Here is a 23,122-nt window from a genome sequence, read left to right on the forward strand (position 1 = left end):
GTCGGATCGTGGCGGTGCACGTCGGCGCTGACGGCAAGGTCCGAGTGGCGGACGTCAAAACATAGGATACGACGTATCGGCGAGCGGTCCATAGGCTGGCGGTGATTCCTGTGGCGTGCTGAAGACGTTGGTCCTTCAGAGGGGGCGGTGTTTGCGCACTTTGCGCTTTTATAATGAAATATGTTGAATAGTGTAAGGCGGGAGCGGGAGCGCAATAAAGCTTTAATCGCGCTCGCGAATTCGCCCCGTCTTTCGCCCCTTTCGTTAAGTTAGGCTTAAGCGTTTATATATTGAAATTAAAGAGTCAGTTGTTATATGAATCTCATTGCGCAGACTTCCTTTCGTCGTCGCCAAAAATAAAATATCAAATTTCCCTGCAATCACAAGTATTCGCGTTGTAATACAAAATAGTATTAAATTTTCAGCTGTATTAAAAATGAATTAAATAAAAACCTTTCAGTTGTATAAATAAAAGTAGTTTCATTTCAATGTATTTATTTTAAAGTATGTGTCCCCATATTTGATGACAAACATCTTTGTTGTTCTATACTATGTAAATTTCCATCGTTTCTGGCCTTGTATAACAGGCATACAGGCGTTCCATTCTATTTCCCATTCTATATAGAACTTTTGGGATCATTGTCTTTGAAAGTGTCGATATATAAGTGATCCCAAAATAACCTATATATATCAATTTCATTCCATTGTTTCAGTCCTCAAAAGAGCTATTTCTTATATATTTGTGCAGTGTTGCCACATCGATCGTTTTATTTTATATACACTTTATTAAATAATAACTTTTGGGTTAAATTATGACCTAAATGGCTATTAACTTTAAAAATTTTGTAGTTCTGTATCGCAATAAAAATATATGAATTGAAAACACTAACGAAATACTTAGAAAACGGGCGAACTAATGTGTGTCCTTAAAAGTGGCTAAGCACATATATTGAGATTATTTAAAAAACGGTTTATTAATATATACCGTTGTATAAAGAATTTAATTTCGATTTTAAAAACATTACATCATGTTTTTATCTGTTATTCAATAATTACAGTTCATAAAAGGTGATCTCTTTAACAAATATTTTCCGAAGGATTTTACACACTTTTCATGGGCTACTAGAAAAATGGATTTTGTTAATATCCCTTTACAAATTTGTAATAGATGATAAATGGTCATCTGATAGATTTATCCAAAGAATATTTATATTCTATATTTATCGAATATTGTTTATTAGGTGTAACGGTTACAAAAATTAACGTCGACCCGATGCTCGGCCCCTTCCGCGACCCTTTGGACCGCCTCGTCCGCGGGCGCCTCTTCCCCTGCCGCGATTTCCCACGCGGCCGCTGTCCTTCTTTTTTGTCTTCGACTTCGGGGTGTCGTCTATCAGGAGCGTCTCCAGCGGCAGGCAGTATGAAGTACCTGATGTTGTTGCCGCGAATGCTCAGGGTCTCCAGGTGGACGGGGTCCCGGTTCTTGATCGTCATCCAAACGCTCTTCAGGTGGGTGTTCATGGCCACATCCACGCCGGTAATGGTGCCGTGGATCTGGGTGCCGTTCTTCAGCTCAATAGTCACAGTCTCATGACTAATTTTTTCATCAGGAATCTTACTAATTTCATGGTTTTATTTGTTTTTCCGGGATTTTCTGCAAAAAAACGAGCACAAACAATGCCGGCAGTTTACTTGGGATTTGGTGGTTGTGGTGATTTTTTATTGATTTTTATTTTTTATTGATTACTTATTTTAAACTCTTGACAAATTTTTTGAAATAGTAAGAGTTGAACGAAAAAGTTTGTGGATTTTGCTGTAAATTGAAAATGTCCTCAAAATTAACTATATATGCCGATTTTTTTCAGGGACAGTCCCCAAAACATGAAAAAGTCTTTGAAATAAGCTTTTTACCGTAAAAGTGTCTCTAAAATAATACCCTTCAGTCCTGGCGTCCCATGTCGGTGACAATTCCTTAGGCCAAACGCTCGGCCGCTGTCGACGTCAGCAGAGCAGTCGGCGCAGCGTCGACATGAAAGAAAGAGAGGCTGATATTTATATATTGCGCTCTCTTTCCTTGTCTTATAATTTGCCTGCACTCGACGCTAACAGTGACAAATTTCGGCATACTATAGGCTGGATGACCACTTTAGGTGGCCAAAAGTAATTTTTTGAAAGTCCTTAAAATTAGGATCCAATGATGTCATTCTGTTAGGATAACATCAGACTTTAATGTTACATACCAGAAATTTTAACAGAGGCTCGCACTGTTAAGGTACAGGCTGTTAAAACAGCTGTTGGCAGTGACGGGCGCACGTGGATCAAATAATTTAATAAAAACAAGAACTTTTAAATTAATTCAAAGAGCAATTTAGAACGATTATAACAACCGGTGCTTTACGGCATCGAAAGAGAGTGGATTAAACTAATTATTTGTATATTTTAAGTGTTAAAATATAATGCGGTTTCTTTGCAATTGACAATTTATTTATACCCCTTTAACTTTTAACAATTCGAAATAAAAACTCATCTTTAAATAGACAAACAAAGAGAATGTGACCTAGTTTCACCTTAATATTTATACTGGGTTGTGGGGATTTCGATTCTTGTCATATGAATATAATTTGAAGGTCCACTTTTGCACACTTTTTCCAAAATCTGTATTTAAAGGCCTCGACCTAAAACGGCAAAACACACGCAAAATTGGTGCACAAATGTCAATTGCGATGATATTTTTAATGAACGGTATACAGGTATCTTTCTAATTATATATTAGTAATTACAAAATTTTTTAACACCATCTTTTCAAAAGAATAACTTTGTTAAAAAGTATTTTTTAATTTTTTGTGTTTCTTATATTGATTTTAATAATTAAAACTCTAATAATTAAACTAACTAAACTTTAATAATTAAAACAAAAAAATGGAAGTCACTCGATTTTTTTTGGTAATTATATTTTTTTTATTATAAACAAAACAATACAAAAATATAATTTTTAAAGTTTATTTTTGTCATAAAAAAATTTTTTTTTTGAAAAAAGGCGTGACCATGCTTATTTTTTCATAAAAAACGTAAATTTAATATTATATATGCAATTAAAAAAAAAATACCTTTAAATTGTAGCTTCGTTTTTAAGTTATTAATTAAGGCCACAAAAAGTGGTCATCCAGCCTATAGTGCGTCATTCTCTTTTTCGCTTTACAGTTATGTTCAGTTAGCAACCAAAATTTGGCCAGTAAAATTGCATGTGTATGCCCTTTCATTTTAGGACCCTTTTTTGTATTCCGAAATAAAAAAATTAATTTCGTTTTATAAACTTAAATTGAGTTTACTTCAAAAATTAATTTAACTAATTTAGTTTATTGTTTAAATTGATTTTATAATATTCCAAAAGTCCAATTGGTCCATAATATTTTTTAAATAATAAAATATTAAAATTTGTATCTTTACTCAATAGAAAGGGTATACATAGAAGCATTGGCACGCGGCAAAAGCGACGATGAATCAAAAGAAAACGGGAAAGCAAAATCATGACTGGCTGTATTTTTTGACTGTGCTTAAATTTGTGCGTAGACAATTTGTAATTGGCGATTTAAAAAATTGTACAAGTGTTTACCAAATGCATTTCCCGTGGCCAGCGCTAAAAATGCTTAGGATCTCGCTGCGATCTCTACTTGATTTAAAAAGGTAAATATAAAAATATACAAGTAAAACATATTTTTAAAACATATGTCTGTCTTTATTTTTTTCAGGATCCTTTGGCAAATTCATGAGGACAAATTCATTAATATTAAAAGCAAAAAAAAAACAAGGGGTATTATTTATAATTAATTGTACGAAAATCTAAGTAAAACAATTGAACACAAAATACAATTTATAAAACGAAAGAGCCAATAAAAATTCAAAATAAATTTGTATGTTTCTTATTTTATATAATGCAAGGAAAGATTTTTTTTGTAAATGAAATTGCTAATGACATTTTTAAAAAGTCATCCATGAAATCACCTATGACACAAGGTGACACGATGATGGATTTTCCTAAGTGACAACCCATTGGACAAGTTCTGAATGTCCCTCGTGAAATCATAAGGGACATGTCACCGGTTGGTGACATCTCAAAGGACAATTTCGTATAAGGCCCTTGGTATATCCCCGGGGACTTCGAAAAAATTTCCTTTGAATTGTACTGAAGGAAAAAGCGGAACTCCCATACAATTTTCTCTATGTGGCATCCTCGGTTCGTCCTAAGGTACAAATGACATGTCCTCGGGCTTTCCTTTGGTGATTACTGAGGGAAAAGTGACATCTGGAACTGAAGGGTAGTCTCACATATATATATGTATATACGTGCAAACACTACTTCACTTTGTATCGTTGTTGTTGCACTTGCATTCATAAATGCTGTAATTAAGGCATTTAATTTTCCTCTATTTTTGTTATGGTTTTGGGGCCTGTTTCTTGCACTTTATTGTCTTTTAGACCTGGCGGCATATCGCCTGTTCCAGGGCGTGCTTTTGGTCCCTGCGTCCTTGTACAAATCGCTTGTACATTTTGACCACTTTCAAGATGATCAAGAAAGCAAATGTAACGATGACAATCTTAAGGTTTTGGTTCACGTCCTGAATGTCATCCTTGTGATCAATTATTTTTACTGTATTAATCACGTTGGCTAGGAGTTAGGATTTAACAGGACTTCCCTCAGTGGAAATCGTGGGCTGCACGGAAGAACTTCCTTCAGGACTTACTTCTATCGTTTCGGTCTTGTCTTCCGTCTTTAAGGCTTTTTCTCAGTCCCCGTGATAAATTGGGTTATTTAGGTCTTCCCACCTGTGTTTTCCCCTATGGGTAGTGTCAATGCCCGACTGATGCACTTTTCCAACTGCTGGTGTAGGGTTACCAGTAGGTCGATCGCGGTCGTTGTTCTGACCGTATGCCACCCAAAAGATCGTCAAATTGCATATAGCTTTGCTTGTTTAAGGTGAGTCAACAACTCGATTGTCCCCCTCCCTTTTCCTTGAGATTCGTTGTTGTTTTCTACGTGCATCTTTCTCCATCAAATATATTGAAGAAGAGGGCGTACGTAACAAACCTTAAGATCGAAGTATGGGGTTTGAAAGATAAAGAGTGTATCTTTTAAAAAACTTTAACATCAATACAAACCATGAATCCGTTTTCCTGTGATACCTCCGGAAAGTTTGCTAATTGCAGCATTTCTCGAACTTTAAAGTCCTTGTGTTAGGAATCCTTGCGCCGGAGACTGTTTGGAAAACGCAGTTTAAATAGAGAATTCGTAACAAATTCAAAAATAAATTCAAAATATCGAGGTAAATTTTTGCTGTTGCATAGTGTAAGCATCAAACGATTGGTTTGGCTGGCTCGAGGTCTGGGTGCCTTATTTTTGGTTTTTCCCAATATATTTCGATCTCCTCCGGAGATCGTCTTCAGGGGCTACATATATTAACAATTATTATATTTAATGACATAAAAACATTTAACCTTGTTTATACATACATTGCTTTTAAATCAAAGCGCACGACGTCCGATCTGTCCGCCGTGGAGTTGTAAACTAACTCTGTTCTTTTCTAGCAAGTGTCCGCAATTGTCTGTGTCTGTTTTAAAGTTGAGCCTAATGTTTGTAGGTGTGTTTATGATGTGAAGCATTTCTATTGCGAGTCGTTTGTTGTAATGTTCTTCTTGTTGTAATATGCTTACTGCATCGAAATCTGGCCTGTGACCGGTACTTTTACAGTGTGTCGCGAGTGCTGTTTTTTGGCTGTTTATTTCGTGTATTTTGTTCATGTCCGATCGATGTCCAGAGATTCTCGTTTTTAATTTACATTTAGTCGTGCCAACATATACTTTATCACAGGTTGTATTTTTGTCTCCTGCACACGGAATCTTGTAAATCAAATTATTTTTGTCTAATTTTTCTATTTTGCTTTTCATGTTAGAGAAGAAAATATTCGTTATTTGGGCTGGTTTGTGTGGTATTCTGATGTTTCCTTTGTCATATATGTTCGACGATTTTAGTCTGTCGGAGAATCCAGGTACATATATCACAGATTTGTAAGTTTTTGGTTTGCCCATATCTATTTTGTTTTTCTCTTCCTCGTAATATACTTGTGTCATTTTGTGTATTATTGCGTTTGGAAAGTCATTGTTTTTAAGGATTGTCCAAATTCGCATCCTGTTTTTCTCGTGGAATATTTCGTCGCTGGTGTTTAAAATTCTTCTAATTTGATTTTTTGCTGTGTTTATAATCATGTTACGGGGGTGCTTTGAGTGGTAATTGATTATTCTGCCTGATGATGTTGGTTTTTGGTACCAATCTAATTTAATCCTATTGTTCACTTTGCATACCAATGAGTCTAGAAACGGTAATTTGTCCTCTACTTCCATTTCCATTGTGAATTTTATGTCCTTGTGGTATGAGTTTAATGTGTCCAATGTTTTTTGGACGTCTTCTTTCTTCACTATAGCAAATAAATCGTCCACATATTTGCTAAGTAGCCTCGTGTTTTGAACTCTGGCGAGTACTTCCTCCATTATGATGTCCGCTATAATTGGTTATGCCGGGGATCCCATCGGTAGTCCTTTAAGTTGCGTGTAAATGTTGTCTTCATATCTAAAGTACCTGTTTTCTGTTATGCAGAACCGTAATATTTTTTATTTTTTTTTTTTTATTTATTTATTTATTTAAAGTTAGCAAATATCTGCCAACATAAACATAGTACCCTACTCACATCAAGTGGAAGGGGGCAGGGACAGGTAAGTTAGGATGTTTGTTACAATTAAATTAACAGAGCATTCCGAGAATATCAAAAAATACAGTTCATTATATTGCGAACATAAAACGCGAAATGGATCATGTAACTCAAAGTTAGTTTTACAAATATCGAGGGCAATTGGTCGAAAGTGCCGAGTAGACCTTACAGGAATGGAGAAACGAATTTGACCAAGAAGGTAGCTTGAATTTACAAGTCCAGTAATTAATTTGTGCAGGAACATAACACCATGGCACGTTCGACGATCCTTGAGGGAGGGCAGGTTAAGTAGACGCAGTCTATCCACGTACGATGGCAGGTGTCGATGTGTTTCCCAGTTTAAACCACGTAGAGCAAACAAAAGGAACTGTTTCTGTACCGACTCGATAAGGTCCTGATAAATGGTATATTGGGGTGACCAAACACACGAGCAGTATTCAAGAATTGGACGAACCAAGGAAATGTATAAATGTTTTGTGGTGTAGGGGTCCTCAAATTCCTTCGACCAACGCTTAACAAAGGCAAAAACGCCTTTTGTTTTACTAACTATGATACCAATGTGATTAGAGAAATTTAAGTTGTGGTTGAATAACACTCCAAGGTCTGTAACGAATTTATGCGTTCAAGTTCATTCGACCCAATAGAATATGTAGATAGGAGAAGCTTCTTCCGATAAAAGGACATAAAGTTACATTTAGAATTGTTTAAAAACAACAAATTTTGGATGCACCATGAATTCAGATTGTTCAGATCAGCTTGCAAAAGTGCCTGGGAATCGGGATTCGATAACGGCAAACAGAGTTTTACGTCGTCAGCATACATCATAACATGAGCAGAGAGAACAACTTGGGGCAAGTCATTTATGAAAATTCCAAACAGTAAGGGTCCAAGGTGGCTCCCTTGCGGAACACCAGAGGTCACGTGAACAAGGTTTGAGACTGTGCTTTTAAAAGCAATTCTTTGAGTTCGGTTCGTCAGGTAGGCTGAGATCCACTTAGTCAACGTGATCGGGAATCCTAATAGTGTTAATTTTTTCAATAATAACTGATGGTTCACGGAATCGAAGGCTTTACTGAAGTCCGTAAAAATAACATCGGTTTGATTATCATTTTTAAAAGCGCTTCGGATGACTGAAGTAAACTCAAGAAGATTTGTAGTCGTTGATCTTCGTTTCATAAAGCCATGCTGAGTTGGGGACATTACTAAGCTGCATTGGTGCTGTAGCTGAGCGGTAATAAGCTGTTCGAAAAACTTGGGAATTGCGCTTAGTTTTGCAATCTTTTTATGAAGTGGAATGATAAAAGATTCCTTCCAAACTTCAGGGAAAAATGAATGAAGGAAGGATATTTGAAACAGTTTAGATAGCGGTTTGCACAAGGCATCAGCACATTTTTTCAAGATACAGCTCGGTACAAGATCAGGGCCAGAAGAGAAAGACGTCTTGATTGTGTGCAAATTTTGTAAAACATCGTCCTCACTAATTAGGGGAGTGAAAAAGCAGTTGGAATGAGGTAGAGGGTATGGGTAGGAAGAGGTGTTATCGTAACTAAAAGAAGAGTACGTGGACTGGAAGAATTGTGCGAATAAGTTCGCAATATCGGAGTCGCTAGAGGCGGATATTGTATCAAGATGAAGGCATGATGGAAATAGTTGCGATTTTCGTTTCGAATTAACAAATGCGAAGAACTGCTTGGGATTGTCTTGGAATTCGATTCTGCAACGGTTTAGGTAACTGTTGTAAAAATCGGAATTGTGGACTAAAAAATTGGAACGAGCAATTAGATACCTAGAATGGTCAACTTGCAGCCCAGTTCTCTTATATTTCTTAAAAAGTCTAGACATGGTGTTTTTAAGGAAAGAGAGTCGACGAGAGAACCACGGAGGCTTATGAGACGCGTTTCCAGTGCCTATTCATTTCAGCAAATTTAGCTCTACGAAAACAGCGAAAAGTTGCTGGTTCGATTTCGGGACATGACAGTAAAGGAGCTGATGCTTCTAAAGTAACCTCAAGTGTGGGATGATACGCATCTTCAGGATTGGAGAGAGGGCTAATTCGAGTTACATATGCATTTGCGAACTCCGAGGCAAAAATAAGGTCTAAAACTTTGCTAGAGCAGTTAATGACTGAGTTCAGTTGACCTAATGAAAGATCAATAAGACCGTGTACAAACTCATGCGCTGTGGTAGGCACAAGTACACTTGAATCAGTTGAGGGCATCCAAGAAAGGGCGGGGAGATTAAAGTCACCCATAACAATACGATGATCGTTATCGCCAAGGGTAGTATGAATACTCTGTATTTGATCCAAGTGTCGGAGGTAGAGGCTAATATCAGACCGGGGAGGAATGTATGAGCATGATACGAAAACAAAATAATCATGAAGCTTAATCCGAACAGCGACAAACTCTAATGTACTATCCGTACCAATTATCGGAATACGTTGAGAGACAAGATTGGACTTGACGGCAATGAGAACACCACCACCAAGACGCACTGAGCGGTCACATCTATAGATAACATAATTACCAGCAAAGATTTCGCAGTCAGACACAGAAGAATTAAGCCACGTTTCGGTAAAAGCAATCACATTGGCATTAAAGGAGACACTGTTCACGTGCAGTTTACTAAGTTTGCCCAATAAACTGCGAACGTTCTGGTAGTGTAGAGAAAAAGAATTATTTAGTTTTTTGAAGCATTGGTTGAAGGAATCTGAGGCCCGTGAACCCGAGGATTATGCTTGTGTACATATTCGTGAACAATTACATGTTCAGGCCATATAAAACATCTAGAACCTTATCAAGATGTTCCTCAGGAAGTCCAATTTTAAACGAAGATATCTCACGTCTCTGCTTAAACTTGAACTTCAAGACGGTAAGTACGGATCGAGAAACATTCAGTTTGCTGCTCAGGTAGTTTTTGACGTCATCTTCAGAAGCGCCAGGATTAAGGCGGGAGACAAAAATTAGTTTTTTTTGTGCAACGCCCGATAAGGGCATGGGAACCCTTTGCGCTACTCCACATAAGGTTGACTGTGATGGGCTCGTGTTCGTATTAGCAGGCGTCAAAATTATGCCAGAGCCAACTGCAGCAGCATGCGACGTAGATGCCTGGTCAAAGTTGACGGGATGTAGATCAGCAGGTGCGATGGGATCGGGCGGTCCAAAGGAGGCCGCGGCAGGTGTAAGTCCAGGGGAGGCGTCTGCCGCGCAGCCGTCAGCAACAACAGTAGAGGCATTACTGGTAGCCAAGCGGTAGGATTCCAGTGTTGGAACATAACCAGAGCTGACAGCAGTAGAAGCAGTAGATGAATGAGCCGTGGATTGCAGACAAGAAGATGCTCCGGTGTCCGGTCCAGAATCGGCAGCAACGGGAACGTGATCCAAGGTAGCGACAGCATTGTGGGAAGCAGCTGCCAGGATTCGGCCTTTAAAGTTGGATTCAGCCTTTTCAAACCTATTAAATATGTCCTTAAATCCAGCTAGTAAGGACTGGTACTCCAGATCAGTTTGCTTTATGAAATATTGACTTTAATATGATGGCAACTGGGGCAGGTCCAATCCAGGCCAGAATTGGATTTAGTACGGTCTGCGACTAGACCAGCACTGTGTCCAAGGTCGGCACATTTAGGGTGAGCAATGTTATTACACAGCCAGCAACCAATTGTGGGTTGGCGGGAGGTGATTTTGCCATTTAAAAGGCAAGGTTTCATGCAGCAGGCAGACATAGCGAAATAATTGAGAAAATTGTCAATTAAATACGTGTAGAAAACAACGTAGATTTAGATGTAGATGTAGAAAGCGCAGCTTGCAGTTTGGTCAGTGATAAGCTTTCCGCGCGTGTGATGCTCGCGCCGAAACGATAAGAGAGCAAATGCACTAACAACAACACCAGTGTAGAAGTTTGCGGTAAACTCGAGAATAGAGTAGAACAACAAAGCAAAAACACAAAACGTTTTCTGATTATATTGTAATCATTCGAATTACGTATAAAGTCACTGTCTTTTAGCTATCAAAACTTGTCAGTATGATAAAGATCACCGAAAAATTGTCAGATGTCCGGATTCGCCATTAATCGATGTAGTTTACACGGGTAAAGTTCGATCAGATGGAGGAGCGATAAAGTACACGTCCGACTACGACGACGATTCTTAACGATTTCTACAAACAATTTCTTTGGTATGCTGGTGAATTCTTCAATCATTTCCTATTTTGATTGAATTACTTGTATGGCTAACTCAGTGGGTATACTAGGAAACAACGATACAACATCAAACGATACAAGACATTCATCGTCACGTATATACGTATTATTGACTCTGACTTTGAACTCTATTGCACTTTTAACGTTGAACGAAGATTTTGTTGTCAAGTTTTTTAAAATGTTGGACATGAATTTACAGAGATTATAGCTAGGCGAATTTATCATCGAGCAAATTGGTCTCAGAGGCATGTCAGGTTTGTGAATTTTTGGTACTCCATAGATTCTAGGGGGTAAGGCTGTGTGTGTTGTGAGCTTATATTTTTCCCTATTTGTTATAATTTCTAATTTGATTAATTTTTCTACCAATTGATTATTTTTACTTTGTAACTTTAGTGTGGGATCCTGTCGTAGTTTTCGGTAAATACCTAAATCCTCCAACAGGGTTGTCATTCTGTGTTTGTAGTCATCTTTTTTCATGGCGACGGTCACGTTTCCTTTATCTGCGTTCAAAATTATTATGTCCCTATTTTTTCGTAAGAAATCTTGGGTTTGTCCCACTGTGTCCAATATGACATGGTCCCTAGCTGTCAGCCTGTGTCTTGTCAAAGCGTCACTTAAGAGACGCTTGAGTCTCTTTTTCGTTGTTGCTTTGCACTAGTTCCTCTCCGTCAGCTATGCATTGTAAGAGCGGGAATTTCTTTGCTGCTATTGGGAGTGCGAACTTTGGACCTTTTCCTAAGAGTGCTTCCACGTCTGGCGGGAACTCAGTGTTTGTTCTGTTTACAAACCATTTCGTTCCGTTGTTGTTGTTGCCATAAACCTTAGACTTTCGTTCCTGTCTCAGATTTTCGTGTTTCTTTTGTTGAGTCTCTCTCCAGACTTTTGTTTTTGTTTGTTCTAGCAGCTGTTCGCTCTCAAAAAACTCTTCTGCATCTTCGCTCTTCAGCGCGTTGATAAGCGTTGTTTTTGTGATCGTGAGTTGTTTCGATTGTTCTTTTAAAATGTTATGCCTCAGTTTAATAAGAATGTTTAGTAATTTTGTTTGGAAAAAGTGAGTATGTCTGTCTATAAGTTCTCTTATGTGTTTTGGTGTTTGTTTGTTCGATGTAAATATTTGGTCAAGTCTGGTTGTGCGTTGAATAAACTTAGGAATTTTGTACTCGACTGAAGTTTGGCCATCTGCATCGATTTGGTTTGGAAGCGTTTGATGATCATCTTCGTTTCGTCGTTATATGTTGTTTTCAGTTTTGCATAAACCATCCTGTTTATGTTTACGGCGTGCCTTCCGTTGGTTAAGTTGTTGGTGTTTGGCGACCTTTTTGATTTTATCAAACGATTGGTTTGGCTGGCTCGAGGTCTGGGTCCTTTTTTTTTGTTTTTTCCCAATCTTCAGGGGCTACATATATTAACAATTATTACATTTAATGACATAAAAACATTTTACCTTGTTTATACATACATTGCTTTTAAATCAAAGCGCACGACGTCCGATCTGTCCGCCGTGGAGTTGTAAACTAACTCTGTTCTTTTCTAGCAAGTGTCTGTATATATGTCCGCAATTGTCTGTGTCTGTTTTAAAGTTGAGCCTAATGTTTGTAGGTGTGTTTATGATGTGAAGCATTTCTATTGTGAGTCGTTATTACGGCCGACGCAGCTGGACTAATCGGTATTACAGCCAATGTAGCCGGCCTAGTCGGTATTACAGCCGGCACAGCAAGCCTGATCGGTATTTACAGCCAATGCAGCTAAACTGACCGGTATTACAGCCAACGTAGCCGGACTAATCGGTATTACAGCCAATAAAGTCGTGATGGTCGGTACTACGGCCAACCTTGATGTTCTGCAGACTTAGCAGTGCGTTGCCTTGAAGGACCTCAGCTACCTGTGTCGCAATTCGGAGACTTCCACGGCTGTTTCTCCTTGACTTTGACTTTACGAGACGTTGTTCACCCGCGATTTGATGCTCGATGACTGGTCCCCCTCGGCCTCTCCTTTTCATATTTCCAATTCAGGGTCCAAAGTGCACGGTTTTACCGTTCGACCTTTCGCCCTCTGCGCGCGGCACCACTCTCGGGTCCAAAGTGCGGCGCTGTACCGCTAATTCCTTGCTCACGGCACGCCTGCGCTCTCTCGTCTCTCCCTCAGGCTAGTGCCGTCTCGCTCTGACGCCTCTCTTTGCTCTCTCTCTCTCTGGGTTGGTACTCTCCCAACTCTCTCTCCAACTCTCCACTTCAGGGTCCAGAGTCCGCGGTTTTACCGTTCGACCTTTCGCCATCTGCACACGGCACTACACTAAAGTCCAAAGTGCGGCCGGTCTCCATGTAGTTCTCCATGTATTTCTTGTGTTTATTTGTGCGGAGTTATTTAACTCCTCACAGTCGTCTGCCGACCCCATTCGTGCAAGTTCATCCGTCTTTTCGTTTCCTGGTATATCGTTGTGCCCTGGCACCCATGTTATCTGTACATGGTTGTTTGTTGCTAGTATGTTAAGAGCCGACTTACATTCGGCTACTAGTGTCGAGTTGGTTCTTGCTGCTGCGAGAGATTTGATAGCCGCTTGGCTATCAGAGTATATCCTTACCTTGGTATTCCTGAGGCATTGCTGAATAGAAAGCTTGGCTGCTTCTAAAATAGCAAGTACCTCAGCCTGAAAAACTGATTCTGGGAGGTGCAATTTCGATTCTATCCCCCAGCTTTCAGCGAAAATTCCAGCCCATACAGCATAGTCCATCTTGGAGCCGTCAGTGTAGAGTGATACCTCATCTTGTCCGGTTACTCTGTCATTCTCCCAGCCTTCCCTCGTTGGAAAGGTAGTCGTAAATCCGTTTCCAAATCGTATCTCAGCTATCATATAGTCCGTTTTGTTCTTTGCCAGATAGTTGCTGTCCTCTAAGATACGGCAGTGCCCTGTGTGGTAGCCTTTCCAGCACTCACTTGCCTTCAGTCTGGCCGCACTCTGGCGAATCCTTTATAAAAAGTTCTATAGGCATTATATCCAGAATAGTGTTCAACGCGGCAGCCGGGCATGATCTTAATGCCCTCTTAATGCCCGCAAGCTGATCTCTGTATTCTTGTCAGCTTGGTAATATTGTATGCTCTTGTCAGGGCTGGCCACCAGACTAGTGCCCCGTATGTGAGAATTGGTCTTACCACTGCTGTGTAAATCCATAATATTATCTTAGGGTGTATACCCCAGTTTTTGCCGAACATTTTCCTGCAGGAGTAGAATGCTATACTGGCCTTTCTCACTCGTTCCGTGATGTTCAGTTTCCACGAGAGCTTCGGGGTTAGTATCACTCCTAGATACTTAGCTTTACCCGATAGCTCGAGTTCGATTCCATCTATTTTTGGTTTGAGGTATGTTGGGATCTTTGTTCTTCGCGTGAAGAGCATTAGTTCGGTTTTACTCGGCGGTAAGGGCGCCCGTCATTATGTTACTAATGACATCTGGGAATGGTCCTGATACTAACAACACTACGTCGTCTGCGTAGGCTACTACTTTTACTCCTCCGCTATTGAGTTCTCTCAATATGTCGTTCATGTTGATAAGCCAGAACAGTGGCGATAGAACCCCGCCCTGAGGTGTGCCTCTCTTCACAAAGCGTGTGAGGTAAGTGCCACTCAGTTCGGCTGTTATCGTCCTGCTCGTGAGCATAACTCCGATCCAAGGTCTGATGTCTCCTTCAATGCCGATCGAGAGGAGGGAGCTCAGTATGGATTAATGGTGTGGTATGGTATGGTATAAGAAGGTGGCCATTGTATATTGGTTAAAATGTAGCGATTTTTCTATGTGGCAGACTACTTCGTGTAGTGCCGTTTCTGTCGATCTGCCCTTTCGGTGCGCATGCTGAGCGTCCGATAGATGCTGCTTCTCTGTGTTTTCCCGGATATGAATATCGATCATTCGTTCCAGCGTTTTCATTAGGAAGGAGATGAGTCTGATTGGCCTGTAATCCTTTGCTAGGATATGACCTCTTCTTCCTGGTTTTGGTATAAATACAACTTTGGCTTCCTTCCATAGAAGCGGTATGTGTGCTGGTCTGATGCAAGCCGTGTAAATGGCTTGCAGCCACCTATTGATGCTGACCTGTGTTGCTTGAAGCATAGCCGGGAAAATGCCGTCTGGCCCCGGACTCTTATATTTATCGAAAGAGTTTATCGCCCAGTTGATTTTTTCAATGGTTCAATGATATCCCTTGTGTGTGTTGGTTGATAAGCCCTCTGACCTTCAGTAGGTGCTGGCTTTTCTCGAAGGCTGCCTGGAAAGTCTGTATCCACTAGTGTCTCTATAGATTCTTCCACTGTTGTAGTCGCTGAACCCAATTCTTTGTGTATTAAAGTTGGGCTGTTATACCCTTTAGCAAGGACCTTGCTTAGTCTAGCCGAGTCTTTAATACCTTCGATCGATTCGCAGTAAGTCCTCTAAGAGTCTTTCTTGGCTGCGTATATCGCTTTTTTGTATGCTTTTTGTGCTTCTTTGTATGGCTCCCATTCCTTGGTAGCATAGCTGGAGTTATATGCTTTTCTTGCCATCTTTCTCAGAGTGCAAAGCTCTTTGGTCCACCATAAAGGGTGTTGTTTCTTAGAGTATGAAACCTTGCAGGTTTCCTTATATGCATTGTTTAGAATGTTTGTTAGGTCCTCTACTTCCTTGTCCAGGGTCGTCGTAGAGGTTTGTACCCGTATTCTTCTGTTGCTAATTTTCGAGTAGACAATCTTACCGAATTTGTCCCAGTTTGTCCTACGGGGGTTACGTTTCGGTTCCGGTTTGCTAATCGGAATCGAAATTTCGAAGAAAATGTACCTGTGATCTGAAAAGGAATTTTGTTTCGACACTATGAACTTTTCAACTTTATGTCTACTAAATTCTGTCTGTAAAGTGAGGTCTAACACCTCTTCCCATCCCTGAAATTCCCTAGTGCTTGGGAATATAAAGGTGGGTGTGTTACATCTATTACATATGGTGATGTTGCGGCAAATAATATTATCAAAAAGAGACTCACCCCTTTCGTTAGTTTCCGAGCTTCCCCAAAGTGTGTGTCTCGCGTTAGCGTCGCATCCGAGCACCAGGGTCGTCAAAGTGTCTTCCGCCCATTGCCGCAGCTTGATGACTGGCTCAGGTGGAGCCGGTTCATCATGGGCCATGTAGGCTGAGGCTATCACCATCGATGTTCCATCCGGCGCCACGAATCTGGGAACTGCTAGATCCGGTGTGCTAAGATTGGGGCATAGAAGTGCGTTATAGTTATTCTTTATAATAATACCTGCCAGTCCAGTCTTGCCCTCTGCCTCATTATTGGCAATCTTGCCGAGAATAAAACGAGCCCGACTGACCTTGGCCTTGAGCTACTGATGCGTAACAGTGGCTGCCTTGCTGGTACCCGGCTGGGTTCCGCTGTTGTGGTAGAACAAAAATTTTTTATATCGATGTGATGAACGTCATATCAAATTTTTAGAACAACATGTTTTGGACAAACTGACAAACAGAATTAAATTTTCATTTTGACTAGGCCCCCGCAAATTTGTTTTCTTTTGAACGGAGCGTCCGATTTACTTATATGACCCCTCATATTAAGCGCATTTTCAGTAGAAATACAAATAACGTAGTCCGGGGGGCCAATTTTCCCCACCGGCCCCAACAAATCCAAATTTCTAAATTTTCACTTACACTTTCACCGCTTTCTCTCCCAAACCAATTGATTTTCTTGAGGTCTTGGTATGCATTCCTTTAAGTTTTAGCATTACCTTTAATTTAGTGTATTACTCATTACGATCGGACTATCACAGCAGATTTTCAATTTTACGGCTATATAATAGTAGTCTGGTTTATTGATTTATTGGTTTGTTGGTACATGCTTATATACTACTTAGATCAGGCGGAAGCTTCGTCTAGAGAATAGGCGATTGGGTTGTGTTGCGGCAAGTTGTTGTCCGCATTTTCGCTGTGCCATTTAGTGATTGTAAGTCGTGCACTGTAGTAGACGAACTTTGCTGTGCCTGCAGAATACGCTGCTGTGTAGGTTAGTAGGCCGCGTGGGTGAGTTGGTGCGACGCTAGGTGAGTCGGTGGGTCATTGTTGGATCTCTTGGTGCTGCTGTTTGAAATGCAACCGTTCGGTTGCAACTCGCTTGATGTACGCTGGAATCTTGTTGGGTTCGTAATGCTAGTTACAAACAATAAGAACAAGAGAAAACGCTATAGTCGGGTTTGTGCCCCGACTATCTAATACCCGTTACTCTGCTAAAGGCAGTGCGAGGGAGATGGATATATACAATTTTTTGATTGCGTATAACTTTTTAATTTCGACAGACAGACAGACAGACAGACAGACAGACAGACAGACAGACAGACAGACAGACAGACAGACAGACAGACAGACAGACAGACAGACAGACAGACAGACAGACAGACAGACAGACAGACAGACAGACAGACAGACAGACAGACAGACAGACAGACAGACAGACAGACAGACAGACAGACAGACAGACAGACAGACAGACAGACAGACAGACAGACAGACAGACAGACAGACAGACAGACAGACAGACAGACAGACAGACAGACAGACAGACAGACAGACAGACAGACAGACAGACAGACAGACAGACAGACAGACAGACAGACAGACAGACAGACAGACAGACAGACAGACAGACAGACAGACAGACAGACAGACAGACAGACAGACAGACAGACAGACAGACAGACAGACAGACAGACAGACAGACAGACAGACAGACAGACAGACAGACAGACAGACAGACAGACAGACAGACAGACAGACAGACAGACAGACAGACAGACAGACAGACAGACAGACAGACAGACAGACAGACAGACAGACAGACAGACAGACAGACAGACAGACAGACAGACAGACAGACAGACAGACAGACAGACAGACAGACAGACAGACAGACAGACAGACAGACAGACAGACAGACAGACAGACAGACAGACAGACAGACAGACAGACAGACAGACAGACAGACAGACAGACAGACAGACAGACAGACAGACAGACAGACAGACAGACAGACAGACAGACAGACAGACAGACAGACAGACAGACAGACAGACAGACAGACAGACAGACAGACAGACAGACAGACAGACAGACAGACAGACAGACAGACAGACAGACAGACAGACAGACAGACAGACAGACAGACAGACAGACAGACAGACAGACAGACAGACAGACAGACAGACAGACAGACAGACAGACAGACAGACAGACAGACAGACAGACAGACAGACAGACAGACAGACAGACAGACAGACAGACAGACAGACAGACAGACAGACAGACAGACAGACAGACAGACAGACAGACAGACAGACAGACAGACAGACAGACAGACAGACAGACAGACAGACAGACAGACAGACAGACAGACAGACAGACAGACAGACAGACAGACAGACAGACAGACAGACAGACAGACAGACAGACAGACAGACAGACAGACAGACAGACAGACAGACAGACAGACAGACAGACAGACAGACAGACAGACAGACAGACAGACAGACAGACAGACAGACAGACAGACAGACAGACAGACAGACAGACAGACAGACAGACAGACAGACAGACAGACAGACAGACAGACAGACAGACAGACAGACAGACAGACAGACAGTTAAATTAAAAATTAAATTAAATTATGTCGCCGCCTATGATAAATCTTAAATTTGGACTCTGTCAACCGAAAAAAGTGGAAAAATCCGAACTTTAAAAATCCACCATAAATCCGGATTTCCATGGATTTGGTCCATATCCGGCTTGTTTTATTCGGTAGGATCTAAACTTTAAGTTTGTACCCATTACGATTTTTCAACGGATTTATTTCGAGTTTTTACGATATATACAGCCGACTTACAGTCGACCTAAAAACACATTTTCCATCTTTGTCGAGCTTCTGCGCTGCCATTACTTATCCAATCATATTGATCTGTATGGCAAAGTTAAACTCTGATCTATTTACTTTAAAATAAAACTAAAACTGGCCCATCGAGTGGATATCTGCCGAGATATAAGAAGAAATTCGAAAAAAGTCAGAAATTTAACATTTCGAACTTTTAAAAATCTTTAAAAAAAAACTGTGCCATCGAAAAAAAAATTAATGCTATTTTCGTGGTCTAGAGGTCCAACACTAACTGAATGTGCCATCAATTGCTGGGGAGCATTTCGGCTGTAAACTAGTGTTATATTTATATAAATGTTAAACCAATGTACCCCACGGTTCAAGAGTTATTTCAATTTAATCTTAATTTTCAATTTTTATTATAAAAGTAAGACTTATTTGTCAATTTTTTTTTTAATAAGTTAACTCTTATTTGCGATCCCTGCGTATGTTTTAAGTTGAAACTTTCAACATTCTTCGTATTTCGAACTAATCTCTTGGTTTTTAAGCTATGGAATTGAAACTTTCCCAAAAGATATCTGTTTATTGCAGGTAGTATATAATTCTATTATATACTATATATGTCAAAAAGATCAGGATCTGACCACTTATGGCTTCTACAGAAATAATAAAAATATCTATACATCTCGGTGTTTTAACATTTTATTTTAATTATTTAATTTACCAGGTTAAAGACCCTTCCTATATTTTTCGCCCACAGTAAAATCAGTCATTCCTTTTCCTGCGGTTCCGCACGTACCGACTCCTACTCTGCCGCTTACATTATCAGGAGAGGCAAATATACTTTTAGCTTTCACTCCGTTCTTTTTTTGATTTTTTGTGGTAAAATTAAGCCATTTATTTTTGTCTGATTCACGTTCCTCTTCCAAATCTTTGAATCGCTGTTGTTTTTTTTGCTTGCGTTTTTTTAAGTATTCTTTTTGATTGGGTCTGTGACGCCTGTAAAAAACATGTTACAAACTTTTGACTTATAGTTGCAGATATAAATTATACTTATTAGAAGGAAAAACTTCGTTCCGAGTAGTGCGTTCTCTCAGCTCGTTGACATGTGTCGTTGACCGATTTTGATAGGCATCAAAAATTACACTGACTTCTCCATTGTTTGATATATCTTCAATAGTAGCGTCGTAGTACTGACGATCCTCCTTCCATTTAGCTTGACACTTATCTCCAATCTTCCAAATCTTAGCAGCTGAAACTAATTTTTCTGCTTCTAAAAGAGCAGCTTCAATTTCGTCGAAATAGTTTGAGGACGCTGTTTTAGTTGACGACGGCTCCACATATGAAGATTTATGCTGTTCTTCTAGTTGAGTTTGTATCAGATCGCGAGTAAGGGTAATAACTTCGCCAAGATCACTTTTGAGTTTTAATAGCTCGTCATTTTCTGGATCAGTTTGAAGAGCTGCTTCCACCTGAAAATTGTAATATTAATAATTAAAACAAGAGAGAACGCTATAGTCGGGTTGGTGTACCAAGATGGATATACACATTATTTTTGATTGCGTATAACTTTTAAATGAATGGTCCGATTTGAAAAATGTCTTCTACATTTCGATAGATATAAATAAACACAACAAAATTGCATTTATACTTCTCGAAAATCTTTAAAGGTGTGGGCGTCAGACACATTTTAAAATCGTTAGTGGGCATAAGAGGGGGCGTGGCTGAAGTAAACTTGCGTTGCGTAGGAGGCCCAAAAAATATGTGTGGAAAATCTTAACCTTCTAGCTTTTGTAGTTTCCGAGATCTCAGCGTTCATACGGACAGACAGACGGATTAGCCATATCCGACTCGGCTAGTGACCCTGATCAAGAATATATATACTTTATAGGGTCGGAAACGCTTCCTTCTCCCTGTTACATACTTTTGCACGAATACAATATACCCTTTTACTCTACGAGTAACGGGTATAATGATTTTTTAATGTTTCTTTTGTTGGTCTGAAAGTGCATTAAGGAGGGGTAGGGTCCTGCAAAATAAATATTTGTACGCATACTTTTTCTGGCTCGTGTATGTACAGTGGCTCACAGCTTATTTCAACCAGTCTACACCAAAAACTTTAACAGCCCATAAAAACTAAACAAAAAATGTTATCAAAATAATTTAAACGCAGAATACATCTATGATGATACACATTAGTGTATAATAACGTTATGATTTTTTAAATATTTTACAAATATTTTTTATGAATTAATTACAAAAAAAGCCCAAGAAAAAGGCCACAGCTTATTTCAACCAGTTAACAAAAAAATCGAATAAATTAACATAGTGGGCAATAACTTTTTTTTTTTAATTTGGCATGACTACCCTTTTGTTTACCAACAATTTAAAGTTAACTTTACATGGATACAATGCCTTTTGTTGTTGTTTTCAAGTAAAAACTTCTCCCGACCCTTGGGAAGGACTTTTGGCATAGTTTCGTCTAAAAATATTGTGTTTTCTAACATTTTTTCGTTAAGTGGACTTCCAATTTTGTTTTGTGGTAATGTTAAGACACATTTAATTCATAATCATTAGCTTTCGACAGCTCTGGATGAGCTGAATCTGCGAAAGAATATGCACTTCCCATGGGTCATTTCTTTAGTTAAATCAAAAATTAATTTATATTTCAAAATCGTTGCAGTTTTTAATTCATTTATCCTTTTGAATGTGAAGATGAACTCAAATCTTAATCGCGAAGTAAAAAAATAGAAATTATGGAAGGACCTGTTTAACACTTATAGGCCCAAAACAATTAGCGTTCGCCGTTAGACTTTAAAATAGCAATTTGACTTCCCAATTTAGGCTCGTCATTGGGATTTTCTCCGCTTAGATATATTTTTCCGACTCAAATGTATCAAAATTCAAGTATTTCTTTCAAATACATTTTTTCAAACATAAAAAGGACACTAATAAGTGAGTTTCTCGTGTGTATCCAAATGAGCCCTACGCCTAGCGGCGAACGCTAAAGTTAACTTTAAATTGTTGGTAAACAAAAGGGTAGTCATGCCAAATTAAAAAAAAAAAGTTATTGGCCACTATGTTAATTTATTCGATTTTTTGTTAACTGGTTGAAATAAGCTGTGGCCTTTTTTTTTGGGCTTTTTTTGTAATTAATTCATAAAAAATATTTGTAAAATATTTAAAAAATCATAACATTATTATACACTAATGTGTATCATCATAGATGTATTCTGCGTTTAAATTATTTTGATAACATGTTTTGTTTAGTTTTTATGGGCTGTTAAAGTTTTTGGTGTAGACTGGTTGAAATAAGCTGTGAGCCACTGTAAGTCTAAAATTAAAATGTTTAGTGATTCAATAGACCAAATAAATACTGTTATGGGCCTTGTCTATGGTTTTTCAATAATTTATTGGGAGGGTGAAAGAAGATGCATACAAATATGTATGTATACATATGTATAAATTTGTGTATGGATATGTGCCATGTTATGTTATGTTATTTGCAGCGACAATATATTTAATACTATAATACATATAACTCACTTTTTCAAACGTACCTGTTGCAGTTGCAATTTATAGTTTTGAAGATCGTCCGCCATTTAACTAAAAAACAACTATACTAAGTAGGTGCCGAATGAAATTAATCATAATAAGGGTCTTAGAGAGCGCCAAAATCCTCAAATTTCATTGATTTGGAACGATCGACAAAGAATATTATGTGTCATACAGCAAATGTCCGGTTCCTACGAAGAAGCTTGCTTGCAAATTGATTGTAATAGCCTTTCCACACTAAGATCCATTAAGCAACCGTTGAACGGATGGTTCACAATTTATTTTGGTTCTGAAAATTTAGCGCGCAGCTGATCGGCACAAACAACCCTGAAACTGAAGGGAGAGGATAAAATGGATTACAATTAGAGGTGGAGAAACATCGATGTTTAGAAAAAAAAGTGCGCGACCCCACGGGCGTGATATTGGTGATATATCTCCCCCACTCGGGTGAACTATCAAAGATATTTTGGTATTCAAAAAGTATGCAACAAAAAAATTGTTTTGTGAACAAAATCCTAGATCCGCCACTTGGTATACCAAGCGAATTTTTCTTTCTAAATCGCGTTTTAGGGTCTGCGAATTGGCTTCAAAGTTTATTACCCATACGCACTGTTGCCTTCGATCAAAAAGTTTTTTTTTAGATTTCAACAGTTCATTTCATGTTTGGCTCTCCATTTATTTTAACCAATTATTTTAACGAAATTTATAATTAGACAATACTAAAAAAGGGAG

At 39.2% G+C, this 23,122-nt stretch overlaps 2 protein-coding genes and 1 pseudogene across 2 annotated transcripts; all 3 read right to left on the reverse strand.

Annotated features, from left to right (window-relative positions):
• Window positions 1-1,075: 1,075 nt before the first annotated feature.
• LOC108069569 (probable small nuclear ribonucleoprotein Sm D1) lies at window positions 1,076-2,205 on the reverse strand (annotated as a pseudogene).
• LOC138912853 (uncharacterized) lies at window positions 1,514-13,951 on the reverse strand. Its single transcript, XM_070214368.1, has 3 exons — window positions 13,896-13,951; window positions 5,158-10,286; window positions 1,514-1,654 (listed from the first exon to the last, which is right to left on the reverse strand). The coding sequence occupies exons 1-2, from the start codon at window positions 13,949-13,951 to the stop codon at window positions 9,521-9,523; spliced, it is 822 nt and encodes a 273-aa protein (XP_070070469.1). The 3' UTR covers window positions 1,514-1,654; window positions 5,158-9,520.
• A 5,570-nt stretch (window positions 13,952-19,521) lies between these two features.
• On the reverse strand, window positions 19,522-22,553 carry Spf30 (Splicing factor 30). The gene is made up of 3 exons (XM_017138500.2): window positions 22,396-22,553; window positions 19,889-20,307; window positions 19,522-19,834 (listed from the first exon to the last, which is right to left on the reverse strand). The coding sequence occupies exons 1-3, from the start codon at window positions 22,435-22,437 to the stop codon at window positions 19,564-19,566; spliced, it is 732 nt and encodes a 243-aa protein (XP_016993989.1). The 5' UTR covers window positions 22,438-22,553; the 3' UTR covers window positions 19,522-19,563.
• Window positions 22,554-23,122: the final 569 nt, after the last annotated feature.

The sequence above is a fragment of the Drosophila takahashii genome, chromosome 3L (genome assembly GCF_030179915.1).
Source record: "Drosophila takahashii strain IR98-3 E-12201 chromosome 3L, DtakHiC1v2, whole genome shotgun sequence".
NCBI lineage: Eukaryota > Metazoa > Arthropoda > Insecta > Diptera > Drosophilidae > Drosophila > Drosophila takahashii.

Coding starts and splice junctions, on each gene's coding strand:
- Spf30 (XM_017138500.2), bottom strand. CDS start 22,437: ATGGCGGACGATCTTCAAAACTATAAATTGCAACTGCAACAG. Junction 20,308..22,395: donor ATAAATTGCAACTGCAACAG/GTACGTTTGAAA, acceptor TACAATTTTCAG/GTGGAAGCAGCTCTTCAAAC. Junction 19,835..19,888: donor GAAGTTTTTCCTTCTAATAA/GTATAATTTATA, acceptor TGTTTTTTACAG/GCGTCACAGACCCAATCAAA.
- LOC138912853 (XM_070214368.1), bottom strand. CDS start 13,951: ATGCCTATAGAACTTTTTATAAAGGATTCGCCAGAGTGCGGCCAGACT. Junction 10,287..13,895: donor TGCGGCCAGACTGAAGGCAA/GTGAGTGCTGGA, acceptor ATCATATTAAAG/TCAATATTTCATAAAGCAAA.